This window comes from Podarcis raffonei, chromosome 8 (genome assembly GCF_027172205.1).
Source record: "Podarcis raffonei isolate rPodRaf1 chromosome 8, rPodRaf1.pri, whole genome shotgun sequence".
Lineage (NCBI taxonomy): Eukaryota > Metazoa > Chordata > Lepidosauria > Squamata > Lacertidae > Podarcis > Podarcis raffonei.
Window position 1 is genome coordinate 70,968,021 of NC_070609.1, and position 21,494 is coordinate 70,989,514.

At 45.3% G+C, this 21,494-nt stretch overlaps 1 protein-coding gene across 5 annotated transcripts in view; it reads left to right on the forward strand.

Annotated features, from left to right (window-relative positions):
• Window positions 1–16,551, forward strand: part of NADK (NAD kinase) — a 48,331-nt gene extending 31,780 nt beyond the window's left edge. For all 5 annotated transcript variants that reach the window (XM_053400712.1, XM_053400711.1, XM_053400710.1 and 2 more), the window contains 9 exons: window positions 1,866–1,995; window positions 3,611–3,719; window positions 4,822–4,907; window positions 9,665–9,767; window positions 10,968–11,122; window positions 13,072–13,171; window positions 13,816–13,973; window positions 14,621–14,703; window positions 16,015–16,551. In XM_053400712.1, coding sequence (XP_053256687.1) covers window positions 1,866–1,995; window positions 3,611–3,719; window positions 4,822–4,907; window positions 9,665–9,767; window positions 10,968–11,122; window positions 13,072–13,171; window positions 13,816–13,973; window positions 14,621–14,703; window positions 16,015–16,165 — 1,075 coding nt within the window. In that variant the 3' untranslated portion in view covers window positions 16,166–16,551. The remainder of the gene's footprint in view (window positions 1–1,865; window positions 1,996–3,610; window positions 3,720–4,821; window positions 4,908–9,664; window positions 9,768–10,967; window positions 11,123–13,071; window positions 13,172–13,815; window positions 13,974–14,620; window positions 14,704–16,014) is intronic.
• The last annotated feature ends 4,943 nt before the right edge of the window (window positions 16,552–21,494 follow it).

A 21,494-nucleotide genomic window follows, 5' to 3' on the forward strand; every position in this document is an offset into this window, starting at 1 on the left:
CGAACTGCTAGGTTGGCAGGAGCAAGGACCGAACAACGGGAGCTCACCCCATCACAGGGATTCGAACCACCAACCTTCTGATCAGCAAGTCCTAGGCTCTGTGGTTTAACCCACAGCGCCACCCGCGTCCCAACTAAGTGTAGTGCCTGCCAATTCCCTGTAATTATTATTATTATTATTATTATTATTATTATTATTATTATTATTATTATTATATCTTATTAAATTTCTGTTCTGCGAGTTCTCCCCAAAGAAGCAAAGCAATGCAATTAAAAGCAAAAGCATCTTAAAAACACATCTGTGAAGCAGGCCTTGGGAGGCGATGTTCTCATCTCAACCAGCACCCAGGTGGGGTGGGTGAGGAGCAGCTTGAATCCTCTGCGTTGTGCAGAGGAATGTATGAACAGGCTTTTGAGCATCAGAAGTATGTTAACCCATGGTAGTACCTAAGCAAATAATATTTTGGACCACAAGTTTTAATGTTTGCATCTGAGTAACCATAGCTTAATGATTTTCGGACAGCTTTCTTTTAGTGTCCAAGAATAAGAAATGAAAGGTGGGTTGTACCCGGGGAACTTCAGCCAAAAGGGTGGGGCCAGGAGAGAAAATACACATTGTGTTCTTCAGTACTTACAAAAGAAGCTGCTCAATTGGACCATTAATCCATCTAGCTCGGTACTGCTTTCACATACTTGCACTTTCTCTGGGAGACCTACCTGGATAAGCCAGGAGCTGAACATACCTTCTGATGCAAAGCAGATGCACTATTACTGACCTACAGTACTTTCCTTAAGACATAGGAACATAGAAGCTGCCTTGTACCGAGTCAGACCATTTGTCCATCCATTGTCTACACCAGTGTTTCCCAAATGTGGGTCTCCAGCTGTTTTTGGACTCCAACTCCCATCATCCCTAGCTAGCAGGAGCAGTGGTCAGGGATGATAGGAATTGTAGTCCCAAAACAGCTGGAGACTAGCACACTGGTCTACCCTGACTGGCAGTGGCTCTGCAGGGGTTCAGGCAGGGAGCCTCTCAAAACCCTAGTGGGAAGTTCCAGAGATTGAACCCAGGACTTTCTGCATACAAGGAAGATGCTCTACCATTTAGCTATGGCTGTTCCCTAACATTTCAAATAATACTTTAAAAATAATAATAATTGTCCAGTAGCACCTTAGAGACCACCTAAGTTGCATGCACACGAAAGCTTATACCAAGAACAAAATTAGTTGGTCTCTAAGGTGCTACTGGGCAATTTTTTTATATATATCTTGACTGCGTCAGACCAATACGGCTACCTACCTGAATTTCAAATAATACTTAAATATGCCCTAATAGTTTTGAATTGCCTGTGCCACTACAAGGTCATTGGTCCAAAAAGTTTCTTTCTCTGCTTCTGCCTCTGAATCTTGAGCACAGAATTGAGGTATGAAGCCTTCTTCCCTTCCCAGAACGCAGCTCCCTGGGCTGAAGGTGTTTAAATGCTTCCCTTAAGTCCTCTGCACATAGAGAAAGCAGCCTGTCAGGGAGAAGGCTATGCCAAACACTTCTTTAGCATCATGCTAGGGCTGCATGGGCGAGGGTCTTGTTTTCTTTTTGTAGATGTTGAGGAGGAGTTGTGGCAGTGTTTTATCACATGCAACCAGGAATCGACAGGATGAATACCAGTTCCTGAGACTCACAAAGGCTCTTATGTTCTTACCGTCCTCCACCTGCAACCAAAGCAGCACACTCTAGGAAAAGCTTGCTGTCTCTCAGTCGTGCCAAATGCAGAGCCAAGTTGGCCGGTCGTTTTCTCGTGAGGAGTGCTAACGTGATTTGTCTCAGGAACTTCAACCTGTTTCTTTCCTGGCTTTGTGTTTTTGCAGGCACATTCAGGACCCAGCAAGCCAGCGGTTGACATGGAACAAACCTCCGAAGAGTGTCCTTGTTATAAAAAAAATCCGGGACGCCAGTCTCCTGCAGCCCTTCAAAGACCTCTGCATCTATCTCACAGAGGTAGGCTGGACTTCTCTACCTTAGTGAGCTCAACCAGGACGGCCGAAGAATTTTAGTGGGGTGGGCTTTTTAAAGTGGGGTGTTCTTACGGGCTACAGAGATGTGTCTTAAAGCATGTTGACAGTGCTCAGGAAAGTTCATCCAGAGTCAGGGCTTCCACGACCTATATCTCAGGGATGAGGAACCTGTGGCTCATGTTGTTGAACCCCAGCTCCCATCAGCCTTGGCTGGCTTGGCCAGTGATCTGGGGAAGCTTAAACCATTTCCAAAACCCATAACAGACCAACCTTGGCTGCAAATAAATGCCAAGAAGAGTTTGAGGTGGCCGGCATATGCCATTTCTATCTATCCAAGAGGATTTCACTTTGGCATGGCGTGAACTGTTTGCTTGGGTTTGGGGTTGTCAAAACACTGCCTCACACATAGGAGCTTTTTCAGAGTTTCAAACTAAGTCCAGCTGAAAAATTGTATTGCTGTGATCTCCTTGGCAGGGATCACTTCGCTCCTTCATGAAACCGCAGTTCCTATTGTCCCTTCAGGAGGAATCTCGGAGTGGTTAAACTGGTTTTGCCCTTGTGCTTTTGCCCATTCATGTCTTTCATCTGCTTTCAATGTTGTAGGAGAGCCAGGCAACCCTGATCTCCTCTCTCTTGTATTCAAATAGTCACTCTGTTGATGTGATTCCTCCTTGCCTTTTGAAAGTTACTGCACCTATTTTATTACTCACAGATAAAATAATATAAGGCAGCTCTCTGCGTTAAAGAGGAACAGCCATAGCTCAGTGGTAGAGCAGCACATGGTTTTGCATGTTGCACAAGGTCCATGTGCAGTCTAGGAAGGGTTGGGGTAAACTCTGTGTCTGGATAGGCTTGCCTAAACAAAAATGTTTTAAGCAGGCTCTGAAAAGAATACAATGAAGGTGTCTGCCTGGTGTCAATAGGCAAGGAGTTCCAAAGTGTAGGTAGAGTAGTTTTTATCTGAGATTATAAGGTGCTTTGTAGGTGTCAGGGGCTGGTCTGGATTGGAAGACTGGGGAATGCAATTGCAGGAAGAGCAGCTCCTAACAGAAGAGGAGGGGGAATATTCGCCCCCCCCCTTCCAGCGCTTCTAGAAGCAGAGAGACAGGCAGACACAGCTATGAGATAGTAGCTAAGCAACCAGAAGGGAGGGAGCGGCTGGGCGATACATCAATTGAGAGTGGAGGGGGACCCCTCCCTCTCCCCAAACTTGGAGGTCCAAGCATGTCAGAGAACAAAGGAGACGCAGAGGAAGAGGGACTTCTCTTTGGTGCGCTTCTTGCTGCGGAAGTGAGGAGGAGTCGGAGTAGGCAACTGATATCCTTGCGGATGGTTTCCTGTTTGTGCTTGTAGCATAATGCTGAAATAAAAGGACTATAAATCTACCAAATGCTCATTAATTCTAATCAGTGAGCCAGCAGAAGGGAGAGGGGAACTCCCGTACTTGACAGTGGGAGAATTTCCTCAAAAAGTGGGGTATGTTTTTTTAAAATAAATACATATTAATGCCACTTGTTTCAGTAGGTCATGCTTCTATTTTTCACTCAGTGTTAAGATAGTTTTAATTACATTGGTATCTTTTCCTCCCCACCCTTCAGGTGAACAACATGATTGTCTACGTAGAAAAGAAAGTGTTGGAAGATCCAGCCATCATGAACGATGATAGTTTTGGACCAGTGAAGAAGAAATTTTGCACTTTCAGTGAAGGTAAATATATATATATATAGAGAGAGAGAGAGAGAGAGAGAGAGAGAGAGCGGTTGCGTTTTGCATGTAACAGGAGCTAGAGATGCAGCAGAAATTTGGTTTGGTTTGCATTTTAATATACAAACTACTTAGTGTGCAGTTCCTGGAAAAATCTATGAACTGAAACACAGCTAACTGTGTCAAAATCCACTCTTCTCCGAATTTTGTGATCAGTTCTCCAGTCAAATGATGTAGAACAAGGATGCCTGTATCAGGCAAAGGTGTGCATAAACTGTATATATTAGTGAAAAGGGGTTTGGTTTTTTTTGCTTAATAAACCACACTGCACACAAACCACATGCCAGAGCATGCACAGCTCAGCCTCTCCCATTTTGCCCCTTTCCTTGAGTAAGCTTTCTTGAGTTGCCAAGAAAGGGCTAGCATAGCACTGCCTTCAAGCCAGGGGTCATGGTTCGTTTCCTCCTAACAAGGCACAGTCAGTGCATCAGCAACAAGCCATGGTTTAAGCTCCACTAGAGATCGTGGTTTGTTAGGGCAGAACAACCCAGAATCCTGCATTTGGCTGCAATGCTAGGCTATTGCCTTCTTTGATTCTTTACCTGCTTGTACCAGGGGAAGAGCGAAGCAAGAGCACAGGAGCACAGAAAGCTTCATTATACCAAGTCCAGCCATTGGTCCATCTAGCTCAGTGTTATCAACACTGGCTGGTGGCAGCTCTCCAGGATTTCAGACAGAATACATTCCCAGCCCAGCCTGGAGTTGCCATAGTTTGAACCTGGGACCTTTTGCATGCAAAGCTATGCCTCTGAGCTATCACCCTTCCATGACCTATAGCAGTTGAGCTGGGTGCGCAGTATGGTTTATGAAGCTTGTAACTTTGACTTACTGCAACATGCAAATTCAGGCGCTGTGTCTGTTTCCTTAAAGAAGGAAAGCAAGAGCAGTCAGATAAGAGCCAGAATGAGCAGGTAAATGGACTAAAGGAGGGTCAAGCGAAAAGCCACAATCTGTTTATACTGCTGTATTTCTGCCCTTTTAAACAGATAGGATTGGAATTTTTAAAAATCGTATTCTGTGTTTTCAAACTCTTTTTCTTTTTTAGACTACGATGATATCTCCAATCAGATAGACTTTATCATCTGCCTGGGAGGAGACGGGACCTTGCTTTATGCCTCTTCACTCTTCCCGGTGAGTTTATCTTCACCATCCTTCCCTTGCCTGCAATCTCTCTCTTATGAAGTCCACATGGGATGCTTCGTGATGGTTGCGGGTTCTTCCACAGGCCCTTAACGCTAACATTTGGCTCTTCCCCACTCAGTATTCACTTATGTGCCTCCCTTTCTGCCCTGCCTGTTTATAAGGGCTTGGTGTGGCTGTAGTTAAATATAAGTTGCTGCTTTTAAACGTGTCCTATTATTGTTGTTGTTGTTGTTGTTGTTAAAAAGAGGGTGGGAGGACTAGAGCTGGGCCATATCTGGTTGTCAACATCGCAATATATCACCAGCTGAACATCACGATATATTGATATATCACAATGTCTGAAATAAGGATGGAACTATGTAGAGGCGAACAGTAGGGCTGGGCAATATCTGGCTTTCAACATTGGGATATATCACCAGCTAAACACTGTGATATACCAATACATCATGATGTCTGAAATAAGGTCGGAGCTATGTAGATGCACTGGCTGGCTTCACGGTTTTTATTGCATTGTGTTTTTTTGCATAGCACACGTACACACATATCATGATTTGTGATATGTTGTCAGGCCAAAAATTATGAAACTGCTATCACGATATGGACTTCAAACTGGTTTTTGGATGATATATTGACATATCACCCAGCCCTAGGGAGAGCCCTATGCAGAATTTAATACACACAGGCTTGTTGACAGCCTGGTGTTGAGTATAGACTGCCCAAGATCCCCCCCCCGCCTTTGTTTCCCTCCTTTCCCCCAGAACTTGGACTCAAGGCAGCTCACAAATATTAAAACCAGCACAGATAAAACACAGAGAGCTAAGAGCATATAAAAATAGTAATTTTAAAGTGATTAAACTCGGAATAGAATTAAAACGAGGTGAAAATAAATCTATTAAAATGCAGATTGTTTTTTAAAAAGCATGGCACTATTACAACCACTTTCCTTAAAAGCTGCCACTTCCCCAAAGCCTCCTGGAATAAAACAGCCTCCACCTGTCAGTGGAAGGACAAAGAGGGAGCCACTACAGCCTCTCTAGGGAGTTCTAGAGTCTGGGGCAGCCATGGGGCAGCTCCTGCGTCCCACCCAAACGTGCCTGCAAGGGTGGCAGGACTGAGAAAAAGGCTCCCACAGCTATACAGTGAAGCTCCACCAACTTTGGTTCTCCTTTTAGTCCTGAAAGACTCAACCTCCTTCTGGCGTACCATTATGGGCCTCCTGGGCCAGGAGCGGATTGGTCCCACATGTACTGTAGAACCACAGGAGTGGATGAAATATTTTCAAACCCTCTTCTATGACGACAAAGCCCAGCACAATGATCCAAGTGCCTACCCCGAGAATTTACCATATTGGCCTCCTGTCTCCATAGAGGAAGTGGGGAAACTAATTGCCCAACTGAAAAACAACAAAGCCCCGGGCATAGACCACATTCCAGCAGAGCTCATGAAGAACAATATCAGTTGGTGGGCTCCTATAATGGCGTCAATATTTACATTCATCGATTCAACAGGCATAATACCTGGTTGCTGGACAGAGGCAGTAATTATTCCAATCTATAAAAAGGGCCCTATGGCAGATCCAGCGAGCTACAGACCCATTAGCCTCCTTACTATCCCCAGCAAACTGTATGCCAAACACCTCCACATCAAACTAATTGACTGGATGGAAACTGAGGCAGTTCTGGCAGAGGAGCAAGCCGGCTTCAGACAGGGCAGAACAACAATAGACCATTGCTTCGTATTAGCACACCTCATTGACAAATACGTCAATAAAACACGTGGGATTCTATACGCAGCATTTATTGACCTGAAGGCGGCCTTTGACTCGATCTCACAAGTCAAACTTTGGGCTAAACTCAATGCTACCAACATTGACAAAAGATTACTATTCTTGATATAAAGACTCCAAGTTACATGTAAGAACCTCAGTAAATGGGCAACTAATTGGCCCTGTACCAGCCACCAAAGGAGTCAAGCAGGGCTGTATTTTAGCCCCGGCCCTATTCAACTTATATATAAATGACATGGTCAAATACCTAACATCCCCGGAGTTTCATGCCCCCAAATTGGCCGAAAAATCAATTTCAGCGCTCCTCTATGCGGATGACACGGTTCTCTTATCACGAACTAAAGTAGGCCTCAAAAGGCTACTAAGGGAATTCTCAGCCTACTGCAGGAGAGATCAACTGGTGGTTAATCACCAAAAAACCAAAGTCATGGTCTTCGCTAGGAGACACAGATATCACAGATGGGAGATGGACAATCAGCCAATAGAACAGGTCAAAATTTTCAAATACCTCGGAGTAGTCTTCCAGTCAACACGGGCCTGGGAGGCCCATCATAAATATGCTAGGGAAAAAGCATCTCAAAGCGCCAAAATACTGTCTCGCTTTTACTTTACGAAGGGGGGCAGACATATCCCAGCAGCCCTTGAGGTCTTTCAAGCAAAACCCTTGGCGCAATTTCTCTACGGGGCCCAAATCTGGACAGGAAACCATTGCCGCACACTTGAAACGGTCCAGCCTACATTTTTAAGACAGATTCTAGCCGTTCCACCATGCGTACCAAATGCGGCCCTACGGCTGGAGACTGGCCTCCTCTCCGTCAAAACCCGGACCTGGTTAAGAACATTCAACTATTGGCTTCGCTTAAACTTAAACCCATCTGGACTACTACCTCTAGTAGCACGAGATGCTCATAGAAGTCGGTGGTCCAAAGTAGTGCATCAAAAACTACTTACATGTGGCCTCCAAGCACAGCATCTCCTGAAAATGGGTCTACCCAAGGCAAAAACCGTTATTGACCAGCGCATGAAGGACATTGAGCAACAGAATAATCTGGCCTATATTAAGAAATTTAGTGCTTGGTACGCTTATCTGCCCCCCTCCCACTTTGATTTTCGGGCACCTTATTTGTCTACCCTAACCACTCCAAAACTTAGGCGGGCCTTTACACTGGCCAGACTAAATATGTTACCATCAGCTGTTCTTGAAGGTAGATATCAAAAAATTTCATTCGAGAACCGGCTCTGCCCCTGTGGAGCTGGTTACGTGGAGACTGTGTCACACGTTCTCTTGTCCTGCTCCCTGTATAAAGATCTCAGGAACGAGACCATCACGCCGCTACTATCTGCCATCCCGGGCCGCTCTTGTGAAGCCAAGTTGTTCTCACTCCTAGCTGACCAGAGCAGCTCGACAACAGAGAAGGTTGCCAGGTTTGTCGAGAGAGCAATGAGACTGAGAGCTGCTATCTGAATGACATCAGTGTCGTCGCCTAGGATCTTATTATTATTATCATTACCTCTGCCAAGTTTTAAGTACTGAGATTATTTTATGATAACTATTTCCGTAATGTATTTTTGTTTCTGTCTGTCCTTCGATGCAATGGCCTGTTGGCTATGCAAATAAAGTCTATTCTATTCTCCTTTTAGTCCAAGTCACCCAACATTTGTAGGTCCATTAGGATTTTTGAGTGGGAGCTGTCCCCTCGCTGATCACTTCTCCTCCTACCCCACCAAGGGAGAGGCAGAAAGAGAGAGATAAAAGGCAGAGTTTGCTTCTCCAAGGCATCTGTGCAAAACTCTGATCCGGTAGAATTAATCTGAGCCTCGATGAAGCCCAAAGAGCTGGAAGAGGAAACCAGAAAGTGCCACTTCTCAAACTTCCTCCTTCAGCACTATGTACTTTCCGAGGGAGAAGAAGGTAGCCGCCTTTGCTGCCGCATGACCAAGAGGGTAGAAAGGGGAAATCACCAAAGGAAAGTTTGAAAGATTATTGGAGGTTAGATACTCAGGAACAGATTTTAGATGAAGATTGGGAAAGAATCTTTCGACAACCACCCTTTGTTGCAACCTCTAGGATAATCCTGGAACGGGTTGAAGCTGGTACAAAAATGGTATTATACACCAGTAAGGTTATATCATATTACAAAATCTGGAAGTAAGAATTGCTGGAGGAAATGTGGAGTGATGGGAACATACAGTCATATGTGGTGGGATTGTCCGTTAGTTAATGAATTTTGGAAACAGATTGGTATAGAAATATCGGGAATTGTGGTAAGGAACGTGGAAATAACTGAATTAATGGCTCTTATTACCCTGAGTAGTATCGAGTTAAAAACAAAAGAGGAATGCAAATGGGTAAAATTGATGGTAATTGCAGCCAGACAGGTTATAGCGAGTAATTGGCAAAATGCAGAAGAGCTAGGGGTGAACCGATGGAGGAAAAAACTGAGTAATATTATAAACTTGGAATACCTAACTGTGAAGATACATAGAATGAAAGGGTTTAAGGTCAGTGAGAAAGAGGAGGATTGGTTTGAGAAGATATTGAATTATTTGAGTAGGTTTGAACAATTTAGGGCAATTAAAATGTTAAAAGTTAAATAAACATGGTGGAAGGAGGAGTGTTAAGGTATATAGAAGTGTACATATGGTTAATTTGAATATGTTATTACTGAATATTATTGAATATGTATATTATTGAATATTGTATACCCAATGTATCAGCCGCCTGGGGGTGGTTTCACTGTTTGTGTTTTGGTGGTTGGTAAAAATAAAATATATATTGTTGGGCCCCAAATTGTTGGAGATGCCGATCTATTTTGGGCATCCACATTTTTTGGCACAGAACTGTTAAAAGCGGAATGTGTTGAAACTGTTAAAAGCTTTGGCTCCTGAACGCCAAGACCAAGGGCAGTTGGTGCCGCTTCTGAATGCTCTCCTCTCCCCCCCCCCTTTTCCCCTCCAGGGCAGCGTACCTCCCGTGATGGCTTTCCACCTGGGTTCCCTGGGATTCCTTACCCCGTTCAATTTCGAGAACTTTCAGTCCCAAGTGACTCAGGTTATTGAAGGTAAGGGTTTGTGCTGAGCTGGTCACTTGCGCTGCTTATGCAGAAGTAATGCTGGCAGCATTTTTATTTTTAAAAAACCAGAAACAAATCTATCATTTGTTAGAAACCTCTGCTGCTTTGTGGGATATCTTCGGGAGAAGAAAAGGCTCAGAAGTAAACACTATACAGATCAGCAGTTGAGTCCTAAGGCAGTTGGGTGGCGCCTTGTAGGCCTCCTTCTGGCAACTCCTGCAGCCCAGCTGGTGCCAAACGTATTGCTCTGCTTTCCTTTGGGCCACATCAGCGAGGCTGAGAGGGGGTTATTGTCATCTGCACAGCCCAGGACCTCTATACACACTGCCTAGGCTTGCGCCCCCAGGGAGGTCACGTCAATGCAGCAGTTTCTTCACCCTTACAGGTGCACTGTATTGTCTTTTGAGCAGACGGGTGCCAACAAATTTTTTTAGGGTTGTTGCAATCAGTCAGTACCTCCCTGATGAGATTGGGCACACTTGACAGCTCCAGGCTAGTGCTCCCAAATGCAGCCAATCCCTGCTGCAAACTCTTTAAGACTAGGGATGTGGGAGGGAGTTAGCAGCTTTGCATGCAGAAGATCCCAGGTTTGATCCCTGGCATCTCCAGGTATGGCTAAGAAAGACCCTCACCTGAAATTCCAGTGTGATAATTCTAGTATTGGTATAGACAAGAGGTGAGGAGCCTTTTTTCAGCCTGAGAGCTGCATTCCCTTCGGGGGGGGGGGGGAGTCTGATGACAATGGTGGGCGGAGCCAGAGGCAAAAGTGGGTGGAGCAACAGATGCAAAAGACCTTTGCATGATAGGCTTGTTTTGACATACAATCTCACTTCCCTCTAGCCTCCTTTCCTGGCCTGGGGAGAGTCCCAAGGCCCCGATAGAGAGGCATGGAGGGCCATATTTGGCTCCCAAGCCTGAGGTTCCCCACCCCTGGTGTAGACAATACTGAGCTTGATGTCAGGGCTTGAACCTGGGGCCATCTGCAACTTTCCCCTGGATTTTCTGGGCTTCACAGCCCTTTGGCCTTTATATGTTTATTGTAGCAAATATATTTTTATTATACAGATAAGTCTCTGGGGTTGGTAGGGACAATGATTACTGTATCTCCTAAATTGATCCCATGTTGGTAGGTCTTTTTATGTCCTTTTACTTAGAAAGGTGTGGTTTTTCACCCTCCACCCACCACAGGCAATGCAGCACTTGTTCTCCGGAGCAGGCTCAAAGTGAAAGTGCTCAAGGAGCACAAGGAGAAGAAGGCAATGATTCAAAATGGGATCGAAGAGAATGGGCTGATTTCTCCGAGCCTAGAGAAGGAACTGTTCAAGCAAGCCACTCAATATCAGGTTCGTGCATTCGGCAGGGAAGGTTTGCTTTTCTTCCAGTAGCAGCAGCAACAACAACAACAACGATGAGGTTAATCTTAGTGAGTTACTGGATTTATATCCCATCCCTTCCTCCCGAAGGAGCCCAGGGTGTCAAACAGATCCACTGTTTAAAAAAACAAAGCAAAAGCAGTAGCATTCTAAAACCGTTAAGCGTTATAAAGGCAACGATGGTGAAAAACATTCCAAAAACAGTTAAAGTCAGAAGCATTCTTCCATTCGGTGTTCTGGATCCAGTAATGGTATGCTTCAGCCACCCAATGCCTCACTGGAGAGGGAAGTTTTCCTCCTGAAAGTTAATAATGATGGAGACAGGCACAGCTCACTGCGGAGCTCATTCCACAGCCAGGAGCCATCACCGAAAAGGCCCTGCGATGGTTCACTGCCAACCAGGAAGCCCCTAAGGGGACCGCCAAGTCCTCACCACAATGATGGTGTTGGTAATATAATCATGATTATGACAATATAATATTGATGATGATATTAATAATGACAATGTAATAATACATTTAATATATTAAATTTACGAATCGCTTCCCGAGAAATATACTGAAGTGTCTTTGTAGATATAGAAAGCCAGAATAACGTAGTGGTCAGTGTTGGACTTTGACCTGGGAGATCAGTGTTCAAATCCCTACTCAGCCATGAAGCTAACTGGGTGTGACCTCAGGGCCAGTTCACTTGGTCTCAGCATCTAACCTACCTCAGAGGATTGTAGTAAGGATAAAATGGGGAGAAGGGCAACTTGAGCTCTTTGACGGAAAAGTGGGATATAAATGTATTTTTTTTTTACAAATGGGTCAGGGGCTTCTGGCCCTCAGGCCCACCAGACTTCCTTGTTTGTCCCACAAGGCCACTTTGGGCAAGCCATGCCCACCGTACACCTGATGTCGGGTGTGTGGCAGGTAAGGGCAGAGCTTCAAATGAATAATCAGGAGCTTAAAGTGAGCTGTTGATGGTTCTTTCATTGAAACAAGATGTGTTTCCATCTTCCATCAGCTGATGGGCTGTGAGAGCACCTTTTGGGGGGAGGGTTGCCATTGAAACCATTGTTAAAGTGAAGGGGAGGAGTTGCATTTTAGCAGTGGTTTCCATGGGAACTGCTTCTCTCTTCTAGCATTGCTCTTTGAACATTGGAAAACTGGAAATGTGTAGAGCAGTGTGGGGCTGTTTGAAAGCCCTTTTGCAAACAGTCCCACACTGATCTTAGAACTACCAGTTTTCAGAGAGTTAAAGAGCAGTATAGGGCTGGTTGCTATTATTTATTTTTATATTTGTGGTTATTTTTTTTAAAAAACCCAGCACTTTTGGAAAGTGAAATGGGGGCGGGGGATAGTCCACCAGACTTTTTGGATTACAACTCCAAATGACACTGGCTGGCCCATTAAAAAACATTTAAGGCTTTCTTTCTGCATGCTAAAAGTCGGTCATAAAATCATAAAGCCAGAGTCTTTTTTTAAAAAAAAAGATTTTTATTGATACAGCAAGAAGAAAGAAAAAAACACAAATACCAAATTACACACAGGAATAACCAGTCTTTAGTGTTAAGACCAATATATGTTTTATTGTTTGCTTAAAAAAATTATGTGTCTATGGTTAAAGCCAGAGCCTTATAAACCCTGTAGAAACACAACAGATTTTACGACTTAAGTAGATCTTAAAACAGAATGACTCTGGTTCAGAGTTCTAGTCAGCGTCATCAAATATTTAACCTCTTTCGAAACAAACAAACAAAAATGGTGTATCTGAAGAAGTGTGCATGCACACAAAAGCTCATACCAATAACAAACTTAGTTGGTCTCTAAGGTGCTACTGGAAGGAATCCCCCCGCCCCCCAACACGGCTACCTACCTGCAACTTAACCTCTTTCGTAACTGTTCCGTTCCATCATCTGCATTTCCTGTCGGCAGGTCCTGAATGAAGTTGTGGTGGATCGGGGCCCTTCCTCATATCTTTCCAACGTGGACGTCTTTCTAGATGGGCACCTTATCACCACAGTCCAAGGAGATGGTAAGCACGTTTTCTGTTTGCTAGAAAGCAGAGCGCCCCCCCCCCTGCCCCTTGCCTCCTTTGGGGGCTGGAGAGCATTTTCTTTGCATGCCTGGCATCTCGAGATGGGACTGAAACCCCTCAGGAGCTGCTGCCAGTCAGTGTTGGCAGTCCGGAGCTAGATGGAGTCTGTCTCAGGATTAGGGCACTTCCTGTACCCCTTAAGAGCATTCATAGCTGAGCTCTGTTTAGGTCCTTAAATGGTTTGCCCCCAAGCAGTTTACTGGAGCGGCTGCACACTTACGATTATCCTGCCTGCACTTTTAAGATCTGCCTGCCCCTAGGTAGGTAAGGTTGGTTGGCAAGTTCCACTTCCCTTCCCTTCCCTTCCATTGCACCTGCATCAAATTCCTACATGGGAGGCTTCTCAGAAGGCCCCATGGCCTTGCAGGCACGTCGTCCATTAGCTGGGTGGTTGAACTGCCTCTGCCCACTCCCCAGCTCTTAATAGATTGTTGTTTTTAACTGCTTCAAATGGGTGAGTGTCCTAACAATATTTTAAAGAGTTGGTTGCACAGTCCTGTTGAAAGGGATGTTCCCAGTCCTAAGCCTATAAAGAACAGGCGAGGCTATAATTGTGACTTGCGCTTGCTCTTTCCACTCAGGTGTCATCGTCTCCACACCCACGGGCAGCACGGCGTACGCAGCTGCTGCAGGCGCTTCAATGATCCACCCGAATGTCCCTGCCATCATGATCACCCCAATCTGCCCACACTCGCTCTCTTTCCGGCCCATCGTCGTTCCTGCTGGGGTGGAGCTGAAGGTGGGTCCTTAATCAGTTTCCTTTCCCTCTCCAAATTCTGCTAGCCGCTGCGAGATCTCTGCCCCTGAGAATTGTCGCCTGAGCTTGCCTTTTTTTCCTTCCTTCTCCCTCCCAGTCCTTTGTTCCTTTTGTGTCGTGTCTCTTAGACTGAAAAGCGGGAGGGATAAAAATGCCTAACGATTAATGAATTAGAAAGCTTTCCCGCCCACCAAACAAACAAGCTTTAAGCTGCCTGTTATGTAACCAAACAAAACATCGGTATAAAATCCAGCTCTCTCTCACACCCGCCTTCCCTCCTGGCAGCCAAAGAGGTTATTGCTTTCTTAAGCAATGTGCCAAAACATGTTTAAACCCTACTGAAAGGTCAGATTCTGCTGAAGCGGTTTGCTGCTTTGTTTGAAAGGAGGCATGGGGGGGGGGGGAAGGTTGCCTTCCCCTGGGCTCAGCCTTCTGCCTCTGCTGTTGGAGGGGCTACTTGCTGGCAATTTCAAGTGGGGAGAGTTGCTGTTCTACCCAGATCGTGCTGGCCGGCTTCTCATGGGCAATCTGGCTGGCCCCTGTGAGAACAGGCCTATTGGCCTGATCCAGCAGACAGAAATCTAAAAAATTTAGATCCTGGAAATCAATGTGCTTTCCCTTCTCCTCAGATCATGCTGTCTCCCGAAGCCAGGAATACAGCGTGGGTTTCCTTCGATGGGCGGAAGAGGCAGGAAATCTGCCACGGGGACAGGTGAGGATGCCCTTCTGAGTTCTCTGTGCCACTTGGTGCTCTCTGCTGTCACTAAATATATGAGGAAGAGCAGGAACGCCCGACTTGAGTCACGTCCACACCAGGCATTTAAAGTACTCTTATACCACTTTAGCAGTCGTGGAGAATCCTTGGAACTGGAGTTTGCTATGGTGCTGGGAACTGTAGCTCTGTGAAATCTTCACCCTTAATAAACTAAAGTTCTCAGGATTCTTTGGCGTATGGGGGAAGCCCTGACTGTTAAAGTGCTGTGAGAATGCCTTAAACAGTGTGGATGTGACTTCAGCAAACATTCTCATTCTTCATTTCATTTCTATAGTACTTCATATTTTTAAGGGGGGGGGGGGAATCTCAGAGCAGCTTACAACTCATTCAAGCATCCAATAGAGCAGTCCACTATGGAACATTACTGAAGAAAGTCATATATAAAGTACACATTCAAAGCAACATCATTACTGGGAAACTAAGACAATATTTTAGATTCCTGTTAATGATGTTTCTTTGAATATATGCTTTATATTTCTCAAAGAAAACTTTACAAAAGGAGCTCAGCTACAAAATGCACATTTTAACACCCCAAAGTTAACAACAACAACAAGCCTTAAACATTTCAAAAGAAAACATTCTTAAAGAAAGACAACATCTGCTTTATCGAGAAAAGCTAGTACCCAACAGCCAATCCTGCTTTATTGCAGAGGTGGGGGGAAACTGTGGTCCCTCCCGATGTTGGACTCCCAACAATCCCAGCCAGTGGTCAGGGATGATGGGATCTGTAGTTGAGCAATGTCTGGGGTAGGCACAACTTCCACCTGCTTTAGTGCAGTCAAATTGCCTTGAGAGCAGGCTTTCTTCTTAATACAGTGGTACCTCTGGTTGCGGCCGGGATCCGTTCCGGAGCTCCAGTCAGATCCCAAGGTTTCCGCAACCGGAGGGACGGCTTCTGTGCATGCGCACATGGCGAAACACTTCCGGGTTTGCCGCTTTCGCAACCCGAAGTTTACGTTACCCAAGGGTAACATAAGACAAGGTGCTACTGTACCTACAAAGGCCATGGATGCCTGGCAGAATTAGAAAGGCATTCTCTGACTAGGGTGACTCTGACTTGTGTCCACTCACTTCAGTGGGTCTACTTTGAGCAGGGCTCGTGTTGGATACAACCCTGTGCGGCTTTAGGGTTGGTGGCCTTCATTCAGCCCCATCAAGGAAGTGATTCACAAGTGGAATAAATAAGCTTTTATCCTCCATTGAACCTGTCCTGAAGGCCAATCCTAATAACAATTCTGTCTCTTACAGCATCAGCATTACTACCTCCTGTTACCCCCTCCCTTCAATCTGTTTCCAAGACCCCGTAAGTGACTGGTTCGATAGCCTGGCCGAATGTTTGCACTGGAACGTCCGGAAAAAGCAGAACCACTTTGCTATAGACGAAGAAGAGGAGTTTTGAGTGTTGGCACTAGCAGAGGATCATGGGAGGCCGAATCCCTTCTGTACAAAAACATGTTTTTAAGCCTGTAGCTCTGGGGAGTAGACCAATATAATATAATATTATATAAATATATATATAATAACTTCTTTAAATACAGCGATGTACCTCATATCAGTCTGTTCTGCTGATGACCAGATATCATGTCGTTGTTTTTCTGTCTGTCGGGAGAGCTTGAGGTGAGAGAGAAATGAGTGGAGATACTTTTCGTCGGGGCACATTAGAAATGTCCGATGTTTGTTCGTCAATGTGCAATGTGTTTTCCGCACAACGTGTTTCCTAGAAAGAAGGTTTTTTGTTTTTGTTTTTTCAAAAGCCTTATTAAAAACGAATGATGTTTCCTTGGACTTTTGTTCCCGGTTATCGGCAAATCCCCAGATTCTCTTTATTGGCCACTGTGTGGGTCGGGCAAATGTTGGTTAAAGGGGCGCTAAAACGTTTTCTCTTACGTTTTTCAAATCTTCAGTTCTGTGCACTTATTTCTGGCAAAGTGAAGAGGATCAATCCGTTCTTGGTTGCCACTCTCCCCCCCCCGCCCCCCACTTTTTTCTTTTCTTTTCTGGCTCACAAGAAATGTGGTTTCATGGCTGCTTAGAGCAGGGATTCCTACCCCCGCCCCAGGATATTTTTCCACCATCTTTGTTTAAATGTGTTTGTAGGAACTTTATTACACCTCCCTGATGGTGATCAAAAATAAGTAGGTCTTGTTGGGGGGGTGGAAGGAGGGAGACAGGTTTTGAATTGCAGAAATTTGTCAAGATGAGCGTTCATAGATCAACTCTAGATGTGATCAGCAACATTAAGACAAAGGCGGCCTCTGTATGAAAGACGAAGTTGGGAATTGGTTGGACTGGGACATGCAGGCAGTTGTCACCTGTTGGGTGAATAACTGGGAACATCAAATGCCTCCTTAAACCATTGCTGGTGAAATCACAAGGCCTGTGTGCCAAAAGCACTTGTGTACTTATGTGTACATACCTTTTGGTTTCAGCTGGGCTTGCACAGATGTTTCCTCTGAGCTGTACAAAATCTGAAGGTTAAAACTTCACTGTCACATGAGAAATGTATTGGGATTCTTTAAAAAGGCAAAACAAAACCAGTACATTTTGGGGTTTCTACAGTTTCCAGACAAGCAGCCATTTTTGCCTGGATGGTTGACTCTCAGAAAAGCCACCCAAACTTCGGGTGTATCTTTTTTATGTGGCAGTGAGGGATTTGGAAAGTCTTATGCGAATGTGCTGGTGGGTGGCAACTTCCCCCTTTGCTGCTCTTTTGGGTCCTGGTCTGTGGATTTCTGCCAAGAACTAGAAGCTGTAGGCCATAGTTTGCTGGGGCTTCCATTTCCATGGGGTTTCCAGTTTGCTCAGCCACACACGGAGGCATCGCCTGAGTGGTGAGCTTCGCAAACACTGCTATGGTATATAAGCAAGTCTGCAGGCCCAGCAATGTGTGTGTTTTCTGTGTCTTTAAAAACCCAACAAGGAGCAGTCACCAAGCACCTATTAAATGACCCAGTCGGCAGAGATAGGCCAAGAGTCACAGCTGCCCTCAGGGAATGCAGGCTGGCTTGGCTATTGCCTTTTTGGACCAGGGTAGCCAACGGAGTGTCTTCCAGACATGAAGGACTCCCATCTCCCATCAGCCCCAGCCAGCCTGATCAGTAGCCAGGGATGAAGGGAGTTTGTGTCCTCAGCATTTGGAGGTCATGACATTTGCTTACTCATGCTTTGGGCCACTAAGCCTTGCTTGCAGCTGCTTGGGATGGGGCCCTGAGTGCCTCTAGGCTAGAATGATGCTGGAGTGGGCGGCCGTCATGTGAGAAGTGTCCAGGCAGGGTATTAAGGGAGTTGTATTACAGGAGTTTCCAATCAGAAGACCAGGAGATGTTCCTAGCACATTTCCTCTTCTTGTGTGGCTTCAGCACATTCTGGTGTTGTTTGTTCATTTGAAGCTTTCTCATGGATGTACACTTCTAAATATATATTCCTGGCTTTTATGAAGATAGTTCAAAGAGGATGGTAAAATCTATTTATTTTCTATTTTTGGACTTGGGCTTGGGTCTACCCCTTGCAGTGGTACAAGGTGGTGGAATGATAGCTCGATAACTAAAGGTTACTGCTAAAGGGTTGCCCATTCTAACAGCCCTTCAGATAAAAGGGGGGGGGGATACAATCATGTGAATGGGAATCTGACCTGCCAGTGTTGTAGGGTTGACCTGTCACACATGTTACTTTTCTGCCTGATGGTCTCATGATCTGGTGTCAAGTTGTTGTTTTTTTAAAAAAAAGGATTGCTCATTCAGAAATGGTGCGTCCTCCGCTTTGAAGTGGAACAGCCAGATCTCTGCCACATCAAGACTATACCACCTCGTGCCTCTGCATGTGTGTAGACTAAGCTGCTGAGGTTTACATGCATGTTCTTTAGCAGTTTCGCCATCCCATGCCTCCTGCCTTATCCAAGCGCTTCTGCAGAGGTCTTGAGAGCAATCGGATGCACTCAGCAAGTCCTTGTCTGTGGCACAAAAGCTTGATGGAAGGGGGGAGAGAGATCGCGTGCTCCCTAAATGAACGGTCTTCTGTTGGGGTTTCGTGGCTGTCTTAGCATTAGGGAAAGTGTGTGTTTCACCTTTCACAACAGGGATAAGGCGCCTGAGGGCCTGTAGATCCTGTTGGACTACAACTCTCTGACCATCAGCCACTGAGGGTCTCAGGTTCTACAAACGGGTTTTACAATATACACCTGCAAGTTTCATCCAACCAAGTTTTGCTGAGAGTAAACCTGTTGAAATGAACAGCCTTTAGTTACATCTGCTAATTTCAATGGGTCTGCTTCTGAGTAGGAGAGAACCCTGAATGGTTCTTTCCTCCCAAAGCAGATCTTCAGCTTTTGACGGTAGCGTCAACTGCACTAAATTGTGTTATGTGTATGTTATATATTTGTGAAAAGGCGACTGTTGTAAATGTTTTGTGTACTAGAATATTGGATCTGGGTTTGTTGGCCGGTTCTGAAATTGGGTATGAATCAGGCAAAATGTTGTTGGCAACATTTGGTAGAGACGTTTCAACCAGCTTTTTAGATGCCTTGGTTTCGCTTATATTTTATAGTATGATTATGTTACCACTGGGTTTTTTAAGCCACGGGTTTCCTAGATGGCAGAGAGTGCACTGTTTTTGAATCACAGTCTTGCTTTCTTATCTGTGAAAATAGAGCTTTGCTTTAAAAAGGCAATGACCTTCCCCCCCCCCCGACACCCTTAGATGCAAGAATTAAGAAATGGAACAGAATAAAGGACTTCAGGTTGTAGCCAGCAAAGCCCTCCTGCTCAGAGTAGACCCACTGGAATTAATAGACCTAAGGTAGTTGTGTCCATTAACACCAATGGATCTAACTCAAAGTAGGGCTGATATTGAATAAAACCTTTTGATATGAAGTATGTTGAAGGATTAATATGCTGAGGAAAGGCTCATTTGCAGATGAGATGACAAAATAAAACAGACCTTATTTAGAAAATATGGGAGTTTATTTTTTTGGTAAACTCCCCCCACCCCAAAATAAAATAATTTGGCATCTTTAGTGCTTCTTATTATTTAAAGTAGTAATGTTTCTCAGGATATTTAAAAAAGCAACCCTGGATTCTTTTGTTTTAAGTAAAGATTTTATATAAGGTCTCCCTAAAAAGTCTTTCATTACTGCCTCCAAACTTGATTCAGTTTACTAATGAGATCTTTAACTTGCTGTGCTGGGATCCTGAGCAAATATCCCCCTCCCCTGTTTTCCTGATTTAATTGGTTAACTGTCTCCTAACCTAATTGCTGCGGGCAGGCAGACAGGGGAGCAGGCAACAGAACCTCACAGAAAGGCAAGCAGCCTAAAAAAATTGTACCTGGACCTTCTGGCCATACTGTTGCAATTTAAGGTGGCATCGTGGTTGTGGCTAGGGGTGCATTTTTGCTCCCTCGCTTTCAATACCAAGGGGTGGGGGACCTTTAGCCCTCTGGGTATTGCTGGACTACAGCTCTCATCAGCCCCAGCAGGCATGGTCAGTGGCCAGGGATGTCAAGAACTGTAGTTAGCAACATCTGGAGGGCCAAAGCTCTCGCCACCCTTGCAATGCGCCATTGCCTTAAGGCAGTTCATGGAGGCCTCATCTGGTCCTTGCATCTGCTGTTGGGAACCGCTCTCTGTCCTCTGCAAGGTTGAGAGTTCGGCTGGGCGCCATCCCATTATGTGGTTGGGCACTGAGCAACAAGGCCTGTTTGATTTTCTGCAGTTCTTGCAGGTCTTTCTCTTTAGCCGCTGATTGGAAAGGAAACTGGTTCCCAAGCCGGTTTCTGTTCAAGCGAAGGGCTCCCAGAGTGCAACCCCATTTAACATTAACACTACAGCCATCGCTTCTCCTGGCGAACAGACAATCTGCCGATGGTTGGCGGTTGCGCAGAGCTTCATTCTACATGCTACCTGCCGTGGGGAATATTAAAGCCCCATTTTCTATGCTGAGAAAATGAGTAAGCGGAAGGCCTAGGCAAAGAGGGAGCAGGAGAAGTTAAAAGCTAGGTTCTCCTTATTGCAACCCCTCCTCAACACTGTCCTCTCAAGGAAGCACCGAAGCTGAGGTCAATAAACACCGCCTTCCTGTATTCTGAGTTCTTGTTTCAGCTAAGTAGCTGGTGGGTTTTTTTGACTTGTTTTTGATTTGCTAGGTGTTTAGATCTCATTCTCTCCCTGCCCACCACCCCTTCATGGGCAGGTTGGATGAGTAAAAACAAGCAGCTAGCAGAATGGTGAACTGATACATCAGCTTGCCGGGAAAGTTGCAGGATGGGAGTCCTGACCGGAAGGTGGAAGTACAGTCAGGCGAGGGGACTGTTCACAGGGAGTCACCGTAGAATCATTGCCGAGTTGGAAGGGACCTTGGGTCCCTTCTGCATTGCAGAAATAAGTAGGTGTACTGAGAATATGGCATGTCGGTTGGATCTCCAAAGAGGTCCTTGGCTTTTGCTTTAATTCAGCATTAGTTAAAATGTCGGGGGGGGGTGTGAACAGGTCTGATCATCCACCAATCCAATAGGCTCCCCACTTGTCTTGTGTGACTTCTGCTTGGAAGACCTGCTGACATCCCTGGCCTAAGCCTGCTCCTTTTCCTTTACAATGCTTTGCATAGGTGCCCATTCCAGGCCTCCTAAAACATGGCAGCCTTGTTGGGTGTAGCAGAGAAGGGACAGAGAAGGGAATACACAGTCCCACAGATGCTGCTAGAATCCAACCTCCCATCGTCCCCGACTATTGGCCT